The sequence below is a fragment of the Xyrauchen texanus genome, chromosome 12 (genome assembly GCF_025860055.1).
Source record: "Xyrauchen texanus isolate HMW12.3.18 chromosome 12, RBS_HiC_50CHRs, whole genome shotgun sequence".
Taxonomy (NCBI): Eukaryota; Metazoa; Chordata; class Actinopteri; order Cypriniformes; family Catostomidae; genus Xyrauchen; species Xyrauchen texanus.
Window position 1 is genome coordinate 21,846,840 of NC_068287.1, and position 18,694 is coordinate 21,865,533.

Sequence of the window (18,694 nt, forward strand, 5' to 3'; positions counted from 1 at the left end):
ACACAATCTAGCAAATTCTGCAAAACTCCACCTTGACATTAACCCCGCCTCAATTTCCAGTTGGCCTTGTTTGGCCCAAGGGTAATCAGCAGGCTTTGGCCATTTTATTTGGGGCCATTAGCCCCAATAAATCCCAGAGGCACAATGAAGCCCCGGAAGTGACAGTGCCTCTGATTTAGGAACACAACTGGCCCTGGCACGCACTAGCACGCCCTCATTTGGCCCGATAGTGGAAACGCTGCTCATAATTTCTATATTAAAATATCATGGCATTTCAGACTGATCTCACAGTGAAATCGAAAATGGTAGGTTGACTTTTCTTTACCTAAAATAGGTCTGTACTTTCACAGTGACCAAAGCGGTAAGTGTTATTGGGCTTATTTGTACGTGTGAGCTTAATTTACCAGATGTAATTTCTATGGAGGTGCGCCAAAAGTGAGTTGTGAAGCGTGTTGTTTTCAGCTGAACAGGCTGTAACACAGTGAAGCATATTCTATAAACTGTACCCCTTAACGTCTAGGTTACGTATGTAACCTCCGTTCCCCGATGGGAACGAGACGTTGTGTCAGAGAAGCGACACTAGGGGTCTCTCTTGAGCGCAGATATTCACCTCTGAACTATGAAAAAAGGCCAATGAGAGTTGGAAACCAGTATTTGCATGTCCCGTCCCCAGACATACGGGTATTTAAGCGGCGCAAATACGGGAGTTCATTCAGGATTTTTCTGAGGAGCCGGAAATGGTCTGGCCACAACAGGGGCTCGGCTCAGCGACGTGGCAGGGGAGACACAAGGTCTCGTTCCCTCCATCGGGGAACGGAGGTTACATACGTAACCTAGACGTTCCCCTTCTGTCGCTCTCTCCACGTTGTGTCAGAGAAGTGACACTAGGGGTCCACTTAAAAAGAGCCATGCGCTGAGCCGTGTACGTGATCCGCTGATACAGGAGCGAGCAGGTATTCCTACGTGCAGAACGACCAACTGTATCAGGCTGCACGTACCCTTCCCCAATGCCCCATTTAAGCCATCAGGATTCCTTATCGTTACCCTGGAGGGGGAACAAGGTGACGGCCGCCAACATGGGAACGGGCCAGCCTGGCTGGGCCTCTTTTCTCTCTATGTTTCTCGCATAGAGCAACTACGGCCGGGGCCCTTACACGCATTGGGGGAAGGGGGTCTTAGCCCTTATTAGGGCGGAGAAGACCCTGCGGAGGCCACACCTACCCGGGAGGGGAGGCAAATTTTGAGTGGCAAATACATCGCATGGCCTATACTTAGGTCTTATGCGGAACAGTAGTGCGGTGGTAGATCCAGCCTCGCAGAGGGGGGAAGCATACAGCCTGGCACCCGAGGCAGCTGTAACTGCCTAAGGAAAACACGGAGTCAACTCTCGTGAGGGGACAGAACCGTGGTTTTACACACAGGGGGAGTCCGAACAGGAGGCCTTACCTGTGGTGCACCTATACCAGTACAGGGTAGCTAGTGGTACCCGCAGTACCACTAGCCAGGGACCAGACGTGGAGATTCCAGAGGTCTGGATGCGGATGCCAGAGCGTGCCCCATCCCTGAGAAAGAAGGTCCTTCCTCAGGGGAATTCGCCAGGGAGGGGCTGTCATGAGGAGCGTGAGATCCGAAAACCACGTCCGGTTGGGCCAGTAGGGGGCCACCAGAATGACATGCTCCTTGTCCTCCCTGACCTTGCATAGCACCTGTGCAAGAAGGCTCACTGGGGGAAAAGCGTACTTGCGCAGCCCCACGGGCCAGCTGTGCACCAGAGCATCTGTCCCAAGGGGAGCCTCTGTGAGGGCATACCAGAGCGGACAGTGGGAGGTTTCCTGGGAGGCAAACAGGTCTACCTGGGCCTTGCCGAACCTGTCCCAAATCAGCTGGACCGATTGGGGGTGGAGCCTCCACTCTCCGCCGGGCAAGTTTTGTCTTGACAGCGCGTCCGCTATCACATTGAGGTTGCCGGGGATGTGAGTGGCGCGCAGTGACTCCAGTCGCTGCTGACTCCAAAGGAGGAGACGACGGGCGAGCTGTGACATGTGGAGGGAGCGTACTCCGCCCTGGCGGTTTATGTAGGCCACCACCGTGGTGCTGTCTGTCCTGACTAGGACATGCTTGCCACGAATCAACGGAAGAAATTTCTTCAGGGCAAGAAAAACGGCCAGCAGCTTTAGGCAGTTGATGTGCCAGCGCAGCGGGCCTCGGTTCCACCGGCCTGCGGCTGCGCGCCTGTTGCACACGGCGCCCCAACCCAATTTGGAGGCATCGGTTGTAACCAGAACGCGACGGGACACCTGCTGCAAGGGTACTCCTGCCCGTAGAAAGCAGAGGTCTGTCCAGGGTTTGAAGGTTTGGCGGCAGGCGGGGGTAACTTCCACGCCGTGCGTGCCGTGGCGCCATGCTCGTCTCGGGACTCGAGTCTGGAGCCAATGCTGAAGTGGTTTCATATGCAGGCATATCCTTGTACTGATACGCCTGGCCGTCGAACGCGAACCGTAGAAAGGGTCGATGTCGAGGGCGAATTGAGATGTGGACGTACGCGTCCTTCAGGTCTACCGCTGCGAACCAATCTAGATGCCGGACGCCAGATAGAATTTGTTTCTGGGTAAGCATTTTGAACGGGAGTTTGGACAAGGTCCGATTGAAAACTCGCAGGTCCAAGATCGGTCGTATGCCGCCGCCTTTCATGGGTACAACGAAGTAAGGGCTGTAGAAACCCTTCTTCGTTTTGGTCGGAGGGACAGGCTCTATCGCGTCCTTGATTAGAAGGGAGGCGATTTCCTCGCGCAGGGAGTGGGCATGTTCGCCGTGCACTGCGAAGGAACGAACGCCCACGAAGGGGGGCGGAGACCTGGCAAACTGAATTGCGTAACCGAGTCGGATGGTCCGGTGCAGCCACCGTGACGAGCTGGGCAGTGAAAGCCATGCCTCTAAGCTCCGTGCTAGGGGCACCAAGGGGACGAGTATTTTGGACGTACCCGGCGGGGCTTCGCAGCGGTGCGGAACAGGTAACGCGGCGTCAGGAGGCGCTGTGGCATCCCGAAGCTCTGGTGCTGAGAATAAACTCAAAGCACTTACCTTGTTCCGTGCACCCGGCAGGGGGCGGGTTCGTGACTGAGGAGGAGGTCTGATGCTGGCGTCCTCTGGACTCGTCTGAACCGGCCGGCCGGGGAACAGTCGTGGGGCTGAGGGCGGAAGCACCGCATCCTGGGCGCCGAGACTGTTGAGGCCTGAAAGCAAAGTGCCGTGAGAACGGCATTTGCGGGCCATGTGACCCAGAGGTAAAGGAAATAGCTCTTTTATTGAGAATTTGGGTACCACAGCCCCCGTTAGGGGGTGCGGCAAACGAAAAAACAAAAGATTCTCCTCCCGGCCCTCCACCGGGGGACGGAGCGGTCTTACCACCTCCGGAGCTAACTTCTCGTCCTCTGGGTCCGCTGTCTCAGGGACGCTTGGGAGCCTTCCGGGTCCTCGAAGGGGTCCGTGAGGCAGGGGGCATACACTTCCTGCGGTTTGCTCGACGCCGGGGCTGAGAGCTGGGCCCAGGTTGGGGCGGAGCAGAAGGTCTTCTGGCCGCGGGAGGACGCCCTCGGCGAGCAGGTGGGGCCTGGGCCGTGGCGGCAAGCTTGCGGCGCGGCATGATGTGCGAAATGGCCTCCCGTCTGCTTCTTCACCAGGGAGAACTGCTGGGCAAAGTCCTCAACGGTGTCGCCGAAGAGGCCGAACTGGGAGACAGGGGTGTTGAGGAAGCGAGTCTTGTCAGCTTCACGCATCTCAACCAAGTCCAGCCATTGCTGACGTTCCTGGACCAGCAGAGTGGCCATTGCCTGCCCGAGTGCCTGCGCTGTGACCTTCGTCGCTCTCAGGGCGAGGTCGGTCGCTGAGCGCAGTTCCTGCAGCGTGTCGGGATCAGGGCCTCCCCCGTGCATGTTGCGAAGTGCCTTGGCTTGGTGGACCTGCAGGAGAGCCATGGCATGCAGGGCGGAAGTGGCGCGTCCGGTAGCGCTGTAGGCCTTCGCAGTGAGTGAGGATGTTGCTCTACAGGACCGGGAAGGGAGTAGAGGGCGGCCCCGCCAGGTGGTAGTGCTTCCGGGACATAAGTGGAGCGCAACAGCTCTATCCACCTGGGGGATCTCCGTGTACCCGTGGGGCGCTCCGCCGTCGAGGGTGGCGAGGGCGGATGAGCAGGTGGCTGTGCGACGAGTGGAGAGGGGTGCTCTCCACGAAGACGTCAGCTCATCATGCACCTCCGGGAAGAAAGGAACCGGGGGGGGCGAGGCTGTGAGCGGCGCCCCACGCCCAAGAACCAATCGTCCAGCCGTGATGGCTGTGGGGAGGATGGAGGGTTCCAATCCAGGCCCACGCTGTTGGCTGCCCGGGAAAGCATATCGGACATCTGTGCGTCGGCCTCCTCCTGGGCGTGCAAGCCCGAAGGCGGCAGCCCAGAGGAGCCCTCAGCATCAGAGCCCACGCCCTCCGATGTCGCGGCGAACTCATCTGCTTCCATCGCAAGAGGGTAGGCAGACTGGCTGTGAGGCGAGTCGCCGCCACCTCGAGCGGGGACGGGAGTCAACGAGCGTGCCGGGGCGCGGGTGGTCCGAGGGGGCGTACCCGGCGGAGCTGCACCCGCTGCCATCCCCGAATCGCCTCCATCGCCAGCCGCATCGTCCTCAATCCCGTGGGAAGGAGCGACGCGGGGGGCGGCTGGAGTGGCTTGCTTACGGTTGTAAGCAAGCCGCGACCGCAACGTTGTCATGGTCATGTTCTCGCAATGAGAACATGAACCATCCACAAACGCAGCCTCAGTGTGATCACTGCCCAGACACACGAGACAACGCCTGTGGCCATCGGAAGCGGAGAGTACTCTACCGCATCCAGGAACAACACAGGGGCGGAAAGGCATCTTTATAAAGACGTGTCCTTAAAAGGACGTTCAACGCCGCTGTGTTTTTTGCTCTTTTAGAGGAAATTACTCTTTTAAATAAAATCACTCTTTTATGAATGAAAGAACTTGTGAGAGCTCTTTCTTATCTGCAACCGTCGATGCGCTCAGGGGCAGGAAGTGCACAGCCGTGCAAACAGGAGAAAGCCGCTGTTGTGCACCGTAGAATCCAACAGCATGCAGCAGAGGATAGCAGGAACTCGGTGTGTAAAACGCAGCAGTCTGCAAACACGACCATCGGCTCCGAAGAAATTTTCTGAATGAACTCCCGTATTTGCGCCGCTTAAATACCCGTATGTCCGGGGGCAGGACATGCAAATACTGGTTGCCAACTCTCATTGGCCTTTTTTCATAGTTCAGAGGTGAATATCGGCGCTCAAGAGAGACCCCTAGTGTCGCTTCTCTGACACAACGTGGAGAGAGCGACAGAAGGGGAACCCAAACATCAAAACTAATGTTTGGGTAACATTTAAAAACATTTTGCGCATCACCTCTGTCTTTTGAAGCAAGTGTACAACAGCAAGGCCAATGGTGTTCTAATTAACATGTTGGATGAAGTCGAGCTACTGATCACATTATCTAGGTCTGTTTGTAGGATTTCACAAAAATATGTGTACGATTTTAGTCAGAAAAAAAGCATTTATGACATAAAAACATTATTGTTGTTTTAGTCTGACTGAAAACACACTTTTAAAATGCATGTAAATATACTGAATAAGATTCTAATATGCACTTCAACTGGCACACAACTCAAGTCTATCTACCTCTCTTTTCCACTTGAACTCCTCAGCACAGTTGTTATTTTGGAAAAGAAAATCATGTAGAGTCCTCTCTTAAATGAAGAGAGAGAACTGAGGAAAAGAACAAAGGCATAATAAGAAATTCTTTACTTTTTAAAAGTACCAAACAGGAAGTAATTGAGTCAGCGTAGCAGAGGAGGATGTCTGCAGGTGGCTCCTGAGAACACAAAAAGTTTAGATGAAAATCAAACTTTCAGACTTAAATAATCCCTAAATGCACCCCTGAGCTTCAATCCTGGGCTATCTTCACCAGTCCTCTTTGCTTTTTAAAGATTAGAAGCCCCTTAGCAATTATTGGAGAGGATCCAAATAACATTCAGGGTACAAAAGCAGTAATGCTTTTCTCTTGTTTTACAGAAAGGAAAAGCCATAGAGGAGTTATTCAGCTCTTAAAGCCCAAAGAGTCAGTTAAACAAAACTTTTGGGGTTACATAAACAAAATCATTCTAAGAAAACAACATCTTTTTCAAACCGACAGCATCACGAAGGAGTGAACGCCACAGAACAAGGTCATTCAGGGATGTAAGTGAAGACTCAGACCACATGCACACTACAAATGAGTCACAGCAGAGAGGAAGCCAGGACTCCAGAGAGAGGTGAGGACACAGAGCCACATTTGATTCAAAATCCCAGACAGCGCCATAGGGAATCATCGTGACTTACCGTATCAAAGATACACAATCATAACTGTATGATTACTAAGTATTGTGTGGTCAATACACAATCATGCAGAGTGTTAAAGAGAGAGAAATATTTACCAACATTACAGAGCAATGGCTGTCCTCTTTCATGCTCTGTTGCAAAAAGCTTAGGAGCTTTTCGAAGGCTCTGTTCGGAATGAAAAACTAGCATACTACTTACTGGAAACTGCTCAGTATGCACTGCATTATGCTTACTAGCCTGTTTATAAGAATATTAAGTGAAACAGTAGGCAATATTCCATGATAAATGTTTCAAATACTAGAATGCTACATTGTTCTTTATGCATGTTTAATTCAGTTTTACAGACATGTTACATTTTCTTGTCTATATTCAAAGTTAGATAGATTAATTCTGAAATATAATCTAGGGTCCCACTTTATATTAGGTAACTACTATATTCTAACATAAAATATACATACAATACAATGTATTTATTGAGTAACAACCACAGCGCACATCATCTTGCTCCAGAGATAGAGCAAGAGCTTTGGGACAGCGCAGAGCGAAACTTGCATGATTCAGGCAGGCTTCAATATCGTGGCGGCCGGCAGAGACCACAAAACCTATGAGACCCATTTGAATTCTACACAGAACATTCTAGTAAAAAGCTCTATATTAAGGACTTCAAGCCTCTCAAACTGCTATACAGTCCTGACAATATAAATAGCACTGACAAGGTAAAGAAAAAACAGTGCACCATGCATCAACATAGATTACACGTTTTTTAAAAAGCACATCATCATCGTCCAAACTAAAATGTGTTTACTGCAGTAACACTAACTGGTAACGGATGCATAATAAATCTATTAGGGTGAATCTATAAGACTTAATTTTTATTATTAATAATTATTCTGTCATCAGTCAGTCACCTTTATCTTGATCCAAACCCTTATGACTTTCTTCCATGAAAAAGATTTATGTATTTTTCAATTTATGGGAAAAGATGCAATGAAAGAATATAGTTACTGAGTTTAATCTGCATAACATCTTGCTTTTTATCCATTTTGTACTCCAATGAATTTTTAACTGTGAAAGCTGTAATTATAGGTTTCTAAACATGATTAGGCTCTTAGTTTTCTGATTTTTTTGGAAGACTATGTATTTGGCTTACTTCATTAATGTAAAGTCATCCATGGTCTTACCAGTGGCAATGGCTTTATCATTACAAATACCACTGTTAAAAAATGAAAAAGAAAATGGTAAACTTTCAGAACGGCAAGTACATTTTAGAATGGTTAAAGGGGTTCAAACCTGGACATCCATGGACAAATGGACAAATAATTAACAAGGTTTTCCTCCTGTTCTGTCCTACTCCTTGTTTGCCTTTAGATATTCTAAGAGATTACTTCACTAATCCATTAATTGCTCCTGACCACACACATATAGCAAACTTACCCTGTTTCCTTGGTAACATAGAACATTGTAACATAGGTAACATAGAACATTGAATAGCATCTGCTATTCCTTAGATAGGATGGAATCAAAATGAAAATTTTGGTCAGCGATGTTTTCATGTTTCATTTTTTTATTTTTGTGTTAAGAGTAGGTGTCATGGTTACTGTCAAGCAAGTTTTGGTTTATCTATTTTGAGGCTAATAAAATCTATAGAATAGCAGATGCAGGCCAATGTTTGACCACAGAAAGCAGTGAATTGTTACAAAAACAGCATGTTTTCCTCCACACTTGCTGAATCAGAATGCATGTTTCTATATTCTATATCTAGAATATCAGTGTACATTAACACGTACTGAAACAACCCACACATAGTACAGTATAAACACGTAGACACAATATACACAATATCCTGTTAATTGCCAGCTCTCATTGCACACATCACTGGCTGCATGTGAAGAGATTTATTAGGTCATGCCAGACCAGACTAGCTCCTGCCTTTGATATCTGCTACCTACATGGAAAGCACTTATCTTTAAAATGAGGGAATCTTCAAAGTAATCCGCATTGCACAGTCATTTGATGTGCTGGCCTCTCAGTGTGTATAGAGGTGTATAGAGGAATATACAGTCTGCCAGGAGGAAAGAGGTGCTGCACCTTATCCAGGTCATGACAATACAGAAAGGCCAATTCAGTAATATAGACAATGTAAATTTCACTTATGGAATAATGCTCTGGAAATACATAAAGTGAAGACTCAATCATTCTAGCTTGAATATAAAGTGACCAAGGAGTTCTAATATACCTTGAGTAAGCATTTTCATTCAGCAATCCATTTTAAAGCTGGTAAATAATGACTACAACTACCATACAGTAAACATGCAAGTTTGTGTGTTTGATTAATCGAGCAACCACTGTAGTTCTTATTTAGCAACTTAAGTTTTAAAGTACAAAATGGTTTTTAAAATTCTCATTTAAAGCTATGTCACTTTGTGCTCTCTACCAACATCTGTGGTTGAAAATTAAAATTGCAAACAATTCTTACATCATCAGTCGTGTTTCAGCACTGCTCTTCTGGCGGACGAATCTCATAATTGTGAATGTGAAAACATTAATATAGAATATTTTTCATAGAATAAGGCTCAAGACAAAGAGCGAATGTGTGTATAATGTAAAGGAATTTAATGAATGTGGTTATCTGAAGTACCTTTTGGAAAATTCACTTGATATTGAACTAGAAATTGGTGAGACCCGTGACTTTTTAGATCGTGGCAAGGACAGTGTCATATATTTGTAATGCAAATATTATTAACTAATAATTTTTAATTTTCTAAATAGTTTCTTTATGTCATTAATTCATTCTGAATTGTGTTTTATTTTGAGGATGAGCCACCAGTTAAAGTAGTTCACCTAAAAATGGAAAATATACTTTTACTTACTCATTTACTCACCCTTATGCAGGGCTCCAGACTGCGACTAAAATGGTCACAAATATGACAAAAAAATTATTTATAGCTACTAATTTAAAATCTGGTCTCCACTGGCTACAGTCTGGTTGTGTGCATTCATATGCGGTTTTGTTAGATATCATCTTGTGAGTTATTGAATACATCTTTTGAGCGCGCACCAGTGTGTCTTGCGCCGCTTTTCACCCGTTCTGTTGTGATGAGCTTGCTGCATGCATGCAACAACAACAAATCCAGCACAAGAGAGTCGTGACCTGAATAAAAAAATACTCTTTTGAACCAGATCTTTTTAATGAATCACCATGAAAAGAAATGAGGGTTTGAATTCAGGAGCTTAGGTTAGCAATTTGAATCAGATGCACTTCAGCCGTCAGTGAACTCACAACTGGAAGCACAGACATTTCAAAATAAGAGTCTCATGCGTATTTTGGCCTTCTTTATAATTAAAAGTCCTGTATTGTCTACCACTTTTTTTTCTTTATTGATTGGGATAGGAGAAGCACAATAAAATACATATGGGATTTCATTCAATTTGCACTCTTATAGTCTCTGTGTCTGGGCCATCCGGTAACAGTAAAAGAATAAGGCAATATTGTAAAACGATTTAAATATATATATATATACGATCAAGCTTTTGACACTTAGGACAATTGAGGGACTTGTTCACAACTATTACACAAGGTGTAAACATAAACATAAATTGAAGACAACAAACTACTATATGCATACTATACTTTATTTAATGTAGATTGTGAAGAGCAGTATTAAATAAATAAAATAAATTATCTCTTATATTTGTATAAATTATGAAAGGGGTGTGAACATTTATGAGACAAAAGGGAATGCATCTTCTCAACTATATACTGTTCATTAAACCTTCAATGGGTTTATTAGAATTAATGTTTATTAAATTGGTTATCAGCTGTCTTCCTTTTCTTATGCTTTATATCTTGTTTGTAAACAACAATCTAAATCAAGCAATTTTGTTATTTGGAAACTAAAAACAGCCATTTGGCTCCCTAATGTTTAAGTTTAGGAGCCAATGGCTCCCTAGTCATTTTTTTAGTCTGGAGCCCTGTATGTTGTTCAAAACCCATATGCTAGGTTTTTACTTGGAACATAAAAATAGATATTTTAAGCAGCTCTATTCTATATAATAACAGTTTATAGTGAGCAGGAGTGGTTGAGCTTCAAAATGGACAAATACTATAAAGTACTATTAAAGGTTCAGTATAAAGACATCATAACAGTAGTCCATATGACAAGTGCCCTTGTCCAAGCTTTCTGGGGCCACACAACAGCTTTGTGTGGTATGGACTACTTTTATGATAAAATCATTTATTTAATTGTATTTTTTTTTTAACCTCGACAGCAGTGCTCAATATGAGCTGTTTTTGTATGGAAAAGAGCAGCATTCGGTTTCTCGAAGAAAAGATTGTGTTAATATTCTACAGGGGGGAAAAAACACAATGCGGGACAACTTGAGGGCAGTAAATAATTTAGTGTATTTTCTTTTTGCTAGCCAGCTGACACAGTCATGTAATTTTACAGATACATCAATGATGAAAAGAAATTCAAATTATATTATTCTTTTCTTTGAGGCAGCAAAAAAAGAGAAAGAAAAGATGACAAAAACAGGCAAACTGCTAGCAATACAGACACAGTGTTTGTCTTGTACTGTGTGAAAAAAAATATATCATAAAACCTCATTTAAAGCCTTTATTTAGAAAATTATTGCATTCAGAGCCTACTGTTTTAAAAGACCAAAGAGGACAATTATATTTGTGACCTCAACACCTGCGACCACCCACCCCCAAAAATGTTTGGTCCCCCCCCAATGTTCAAGACATGGTTACACCTTGGGGGTAAGGTATAGACATTGTTTTGAACACTGATTGTTTATGTACTCAATCAATAATGGCAATTTGTTCATTTTTATCCCAAAAATCTAACGTAGTGCAGCTTTAAAGTATGACTGTATATATTTTCTCAAAACATGAAAGTCTCTTTAAGTAACGTTAACCTCTGAATTTTTTTTTTTTCCTGAGGGAACCCCTATCAAATTAACCTTCAAGGTTGGCTTACAAATTAATGGCATGGCTGAACAGCTCTATTGCAAAATACTGCATATTGTATATAATCTTAGGGTTATAATTTGACAAATATATTTGCCCTTTAAGTAGTTGTAGTTAGCTACTTTTTGTTAGTAAATGTTGGAGTAGCTAACAATAGCAGCACTATTTAATAAGGAAATTCATCACCAAGAGCACTGCTATGCCTGCCTACCATAGACACTGTACTGTACACATGACCTATGAAAATAAGAAGAGACAGCACAAAGCAAAAGATAGCAAGCCATTTTATAGTGTGTATATGTGTGGTTTTTTTTATAATGTGTGTATGTGTGTGTGCAGTTAGAAGCACACGTGTAGCGACTGAGTGTGTATAAGCAGACCTCAACCCCTGAGGAGAACAGCAGCACTCCAACTGAGAAACACACCAGCTATCAACCCTCATCATCTTAGCTCTCAGTGGTGAGAAAAACACATTTTTCACACACAGCTGTGGCCAGTATTTACATCGCCACGAAAACCTATTTAAACTGTCAGAGGATATTCCAGAATTATGGCGTGTTCTTGAAATATAGATATTAAGAGCATACAAACCTAGTGAGAGAAGCCTAGTGAGTGTTTAGTTGCATCACAGGCATGCTGCTGACGAATGCTGTTTCTAATTGCAGTCAGCAAATAATGCTTCTAATGATACTTCACAAAATTTGAAGCAGTAGTATGTTTTGTAGATATGGCTACAATGCAATGCATGAAGCTCAGCAAAAAAAATAGGGCAGTGTAGAAGGAGATATTGATAATACATAAAAGTTTTATTGTTGTTGTTCTTTTATAAGTTTAAATTGCTGGCTATATGCAAACATCAGAAACAGCTTTGAACATCAGAAACAGCTTTGAGCATCAGGCGAGTCTCTTGTGAGGTTCACACAAGGATCACTATTTGCAAGCCGTGCATGAGTGGTTGTTAATGAAGTACGCTTTACGTCTGTTGTGACTCACCACTGCTCTTCTGGCGGATGAATCTCATAGTTCAAGAGACAAGACTCGAAAATTGTCTGCAGAGCAGAGCCATGGCGAGCTATTTACATATTGATATTATGTTATTAGCTTAAAAATGTATAACCAATATATTGCTTACTTTTAGGAATATAAACTACGCTTAAATATATTTTAATATGATTATTCAAGTGTTTTATCCAATAATGTTTGTATTGTACTACACATATCATTTTAAGAGGTAAAAAAATGGCTGACATGAGTCCAACTGAAGACACTGACTCTATTTGTACATTACAATCTACAGCCTCAGTGGAGAATGCAAGTTAACCGTCATACTACAATAGTATGTCTGTGCACTGCGAAAAAAAAGACTTTTACATAAAAATGCAAAACAAAAATAATACGCTGAAATTTGCAATATAACAATTATAATAATACATTTTTAATTGTTTATTTGTAAGTGCATTTACAACAGATAGTTACAGACTAAACTAATTAATAAACATTAGGCCACTCTACTATGAAACTGGTACATTATAGACAACTTGAGAGGAGCATAAATTAATGAGGAACCACTTTGTACCTATTGTGGCTTTTTAGATCTTCTAAAAGGATAAAATGGTCCATACGCGGATTTATTGCTCCAAAAATACTTTATCGGCCTAATCACAATTGGTACACATCAGTGGTGGCTGCTGGTCTTTCAAAGAGGGGAAGCTCATTTTCGGCCTACATTATAAACTTATTTACCCTATTTTTTGCACTAAATCAATCTTAGGTGTTGATCTGCCCTGCTGTTTAATTCTAATTTTTTCCTCGTAAGGAAGACTTTCAAATGGCTTCGCCAAAATCAGGTCGACAATATTAGCACCGTCTGCCATCGTGCGCAGTTTCACCCGTACAACGCTAGCCTTGCCTACTGTATGAATGAATGAATGAACGAGCGAACGAACGAACGAACGAACGCTCTAAAACAAAATATATTAAACTTGGTAAAACTGAAACAAGGAATGTGGTGTATAATTGTGTGAAATGTATTATGCAAATTGACTAGCAATTTCAGCCAAACAAATATAAAGAAATAGGTTGCAGCAGTTTGTCTTTCGACTACACTTGAGAAATCCGCGATGGGACTGAGCGTGAAATAGCTTCAGTGACTTCTTATAGTACAGATTCGCTGTCAATCAAAAGGAGATGCAGTCTTTCGACAGATCCTCCAATCATCACGCTGAAGCCCGAGTCCGGGCCAGCCCACTCCTCATTCACCCCCAGAGACGCTGAGCGTCCGTGGGCGGGACATAATCGCAGCATTTATCCAATGATCGTCTAGTTTCGAGCACTGAAAAAACTGTTCAGAGCAGCCCCATTGAAGTCAATGGACGCTCGGCTTCAACAGGGAAATGCACTGATGCTACGGGAATGTATGAGAAGTAAATCGAGTCAGCCGACCTGCTATATGTAATGTAGCTGATTCTGAACGAACTCGTCTTCGAGATGAATGTGTTCTAACGCATTTTTAGTCAATAAATTGTTTACACAATAGTACATATTTGACCATTATTTTTTTGACATTATAGGGGAAGCTGAGCTTCCCTTGCAGTCTTAAAGAAATCCCCACTGGTACACATGAGTAATGTTTGATTCATTAGAGCATGACTAATAATATAAGCTTCAACAACCATACCAGAAAACTTCTCCAAGTAGTATAGCAGGTAAACAACTTTGCCAAACAGTAAAAAACAGTTAAATCCATTAGGAGATTGATTTCACTCCACTGCTGTCCTGACTCCTGAAACCTCAAATGGACTGACTGAACAACTGTTGCTCTTGCTTCCTGCTTCTCGTCACACAGCCGAAGCCTCTTTTTCAGCTTGTGGATATGACGTAAATACGCAAGAACGAATTTCATTGTAGGCTTACTGTAGTGAATCTGGGTAAGACAAGGGCATGTTTTGAACATGGATTTTTTTTATGTACTCACTCAATAACAAATTTTTGTTCATTGTAACCAAATCTCTTACATAGTGCAGCTTTAAGAGATTTAATTTAATTAGGATGTTGTTTATGTTGGCAGTATAGACAGTGACACAATGTTTTGAGACAGAGCCACAATGTCACAAACTTACTGACAAATATATTTACAGTTAGATTAATTTCAGAATATCTTAGAATTTGGCTTGTCTACTTTTAGCTTTAATGACAACATATAGTTGAGCTGGCATGGACTCCTGTTTAAAGCCTGATGATACGGCATGAGAATGTTTCAAAGAGCAAGGGAAATCTGACCTTTTGTACAAAGCTGCTTACATGGTTAATGTCACCAATTTGCCTACATTTAATTAGTAACCAATAAATAGTGCAGAATCTTAAATATTTCTTAGTAATTTTACATCATATCTTTTGTTTTAATACTTCAAGGTTTAAAAACGCAGATTTTCAATGTGGTATCAGACTATGGACCCTGTTATATATGCAAACATAAATATATCAGTAAACTTACTGAGGTAAAATCTGTTCATAATTCTTGCAATATTTTGGTAAAAAAAAAGCACATTAAATCAAAAACATCCCACAATTAATCAGCCCATCACATTTTAGAAGAGCATAAACACAGTTAGGCAGCAAAAAGCTGTCAGCACCCTCAGAGCGAAAACAATATCTTCCAGCCAAACACAGATTTAGAGAGTAGCTTAAGGGAGTAGTGAAACTCCTCGCTCCACATAACAGCATCCAGAACTTCACCATAAGCAACAATTAATAACTTAATTCCTTAGAAACAACTCTATGAAACTCAACAACAAGTATAAACTTTAGTGCACACAACATTGTGCCCATAATGCTTTGGTCCACAGCAGTGAAACTCCAGGAATATCAAGCTTTGTAAAATAAGTATCTTCCTGGTACTCACCGTTTTGAAGTCCTGATGGCTACACTCCTGGCCCTGGAAACGGCAATAAAGCATCATGTCCTTGAGGTCATGGCCCACTCTCTCTGTGAACTCCCGCATGCTGAAAAGCTTTGGCCGGTAGTTAGTAAAGTTGGATTTCTCAGTGAGAAAGGCCAGCACGTGGGGCTCAGCCAGGTGTGGCTCAGGAATCTGCAGGTGCACATCCAGCAGGGCCAACAGTTCCCCAGCATGGTAGAGGTCATTCTGCGTGAGATGTGTAAAACGGAAGGCATTCAGATTACAGATGGTAATGGCGGGAAAGACAAGGCTGCCAGAAACTACAGCATCCATGCTGGTGACATGTGGGTAGGACAGGAAGTAGGCCAGCCGCTCTGTGCTCTCTAGGACCAGTAGCACCAGGCTGGCCAGCAGGGCTGCGCTCCAGAGTAGACGGCGTGAAGCAGAGCGGCGAGGGGAGGAAGAAGAGGAGGAAGAGTAGGGAAAGATGTAGCGTAGACCATGTAGGGTACTTCGTTGGGCAAAGGACTGCCAAGATGAGGTGACTCTCATGCTTCCCATTCCACCACTCTCGGTCTCACGACTGGCCTCGCTTCCACAGCTCTCTTTCAGGTCCATGACTGACACGCACGCACCTGCAGGCAGATCAGCACACAGAATTTGTCAGCTTAAGCCCAGGCAGCTTCTGGCATGTTATCCTGGCTGTATTTCACTTCATTAGAGTTTCACAGCCTCATCAATAATAGATCATGCAATACAGAGATTTTCTTGAAGCAGCCTGGTTTGACAAAAACACGGAGAGACACTGTGACACTGTAAGGCTATGTGAAAAACGTAAACTGAATTTAGACACCAGTAGAGAGAGCAGATTTATGTAACATGAACCCCACTGACCAACAAAAGCTGTAACTATTTTAGATATTCAGACAGAGGAAGGAAGAAAGAAGTAAAAAGAATGGAAGGAAGAAAGGAAAAATGGAAGGGAGGAAAGAACGAAAAGATAGATGGATGGATGGATGGAATTAAATAAGGAAGGAAGGATGGATGGATGGATGGATGATGGATGGATGGAATTAAATAAGGAAGGTTGGATGGATGGATGGATGGATGGATGGATGGATGGATGGATGGATGGATGGATGGAATTAAATATGGAATTATTTGAATGGAGTAGTGGTGATGTAGTGGTCTAAGCACCATAAATGGTAATCTGGTAATCAGAAGGATGCTGGTTCGAGCCCCACAGGCACTTAACTCCAGGTTGCTCCAGGGGGATTGTCCCTGTAATAAGGGCTCTGTAAGTCGCTTTGGCTAAAAGCGTCTGCCAAATGCATAAATGTAAATGTAAATAAGGAAGGATGGATGGATGGATGGATGGAATTAAATAAGGATGGATGGATGGATGGATGGATGGATGGATGGATGGATAGAAAAAAAGATGACAGGAAGAAATGCAGGAAAAATGTACAGACACAAACTCACACATATATTCAAACAGAGAGACAAACTGAGGCACACACACCTCCTGAAACCATAGCCAATCTGTCTCCTAACCAGTCAGAGAGAGCAACGAAAATACAGAGAGTAAGAGAGAGACAGGGTCCATTGGACATTAGAAGTCAGAGCTGTTCCTATAAATAAATATCAGGGTGGACAAGAGCACACACACATATAACTGAGCACTGGGTGAAGTATGAACAGCACAGATCTTGCTCCAGTTAAACAGTGTGAGAGGGTGGAGATGGAGTAAAAGATGCTGCCCAAGGGTTTCCCTCTATCTCTCTCTCCACCCACTTCTTTGGTTCAACCCCTCCAAGTGCCAGGATCACCACCCCCCTCTGTGTGTACACAAACATCCTCCTGTATTTCCTCCTCTTCACATCTCTCTCCATCTCTCCTTGCTACTCTCTTCATCACAGCATATCTTTCTCTTCACACGCCTCTAACTTTCTCTCACACTTGTTTGTGTGGTGTTTTGAAAATGCCTAGAGCAAACACTGTAATGATTTCACAAAGAATGATTGAGAAATTTCTGACCAAAAATATTACAAAAAGCTTAAAACTAACCCTTCTCCCATAAACAAATTCATGCACATGCACACATAAATACACAAGATCACTGGACAACCAATGGCAATTTTAAGCACCTCACGTGCAGTCTAACGACACAACATCCAGCCGAGCATGAGTGTGTGTGAGTGAGAGAGAGAGAGAAAGACGAAGAGAGTGAGAGAGAGAGACAGACAGAAGGAGGCGGGTCAGAGAGGGCCGGAGAAGATGCTGTCGTTGATCCCGAGTCGATGGAGTGTGTGAGCTTCTCCCAGTCCCAACGCTTCCCGCTCTAGTCCAGCCAGACCAACATCACACGCCTTTTTGCTCCTCTCCCCATATCCACGCCAACAGCGAACAACAGCTGAGACAGTACAGATGTGAGCTGCACACACACATTCACGTGTAGAGACGCAAGCACTGTGAAACAGAGAGAGAGAGAGAGTGAGAGGGGACAGAGCATTGCTCGCACTCTCTAGCTCTCCAGGAGTTGCTTACTGAATCCCCGTTTGTGCTGTCTTCCCACTCTCGCGCTCTCTTGTCTCTCCTCTCCTGCTGCATGCGTTCATACTCCACTTCTCTCTGTTTAGAGGGTGATGGATGGATGGATAAAATAAGCAAATTGTAGGTAAAGAATGGAGAAAAGATGGAGGAGATGGGTAAGAATCTCACACAAAGAGGGGAGAAGAGGGGGAGGCACAGTAAGAAAAACAGGAGAACAGAGGGGAGGAGAGTCGCTACTTTTGTATAAATGACAGATACTGTATTTCATGCCCCGCGGGCAGCTATCACACTGCACTGATGTGTAATATAAACTGTGTATGTGGGTGTGTACGAGAGATGCCTTTGTGTTTAATGCTTGCATCTGAACAACATTCCTCACAAACACTTTTGGGGTGAGTGGGGTGTGGGATAGCACTGAGAAAAGATAAAAGAGATAAGGAGCGAGACAGAGTGGAAGAGAAGCTACAAGTGTGTGTCGTTATGGAAGCTGACAGGAATAAAGGAGAACAAAGGAGAGAAAGAGAGAGCTAGAAGAGAGCAGAGGCTGCGAAATGAAAAATAAAATTACAGCAAGAGCAGAATTTTTAGGAAAGTAATGATTTGCCAGAGGGGGATAAAAATAACATTAAAATGGATGAGACCAGCTGTTGAAAAATCGCACATAAAATAAATGTCATTCCTCTTTCTACGTACACAACTGTAGAAGATCTTTCTACAATACTTTTCACATTTATTTCTGCTTCCATCTCTCCTCCTAACAGTCTTGCAGTGAATGACATTCTCTGCGCCTGCTCTCCGCCAAATATTTCATGCCTCATCTAGCTGCAGACGCCAGACCGCATTAAGACAGAAGAGCCTCAAGA

The 18,694-nt window shown here is 43.8% G+C and overlaps 1 protein-coding gene across 1 annotated transcript in view; it reads right to left on the reverse strand.

Moving 5' to 3' along the window:
• asic2 (acid-sensing (proton-gated) ion channel 2) overlaps positions 1-17,853 on the reverse strand; it is a 593,044-nt gene extending 575,191 nt beyond the window's left edge. Inside the window, exons 1-2 of the mRNA XM_052138645.1 lie at positions 17,426-17,853; positions 15,282-15,913 (exon numbers count right to left, since the gene is read on the reverse strand). Of these exons, the coding sequence (XP_051994605.1) occupies positions 15,282-15,896 (615 nt within the window). The 5' untranslated portion in view covers positions 15,897-15,913; positions 17,426-17,853. The remainder of the gene's footprint in view (positions 1-15,281; positions 15,914-17,425) is intronic.
• Between the last annotated feature and the right edge of the window lie 841 nt (positions 17,854-18,694).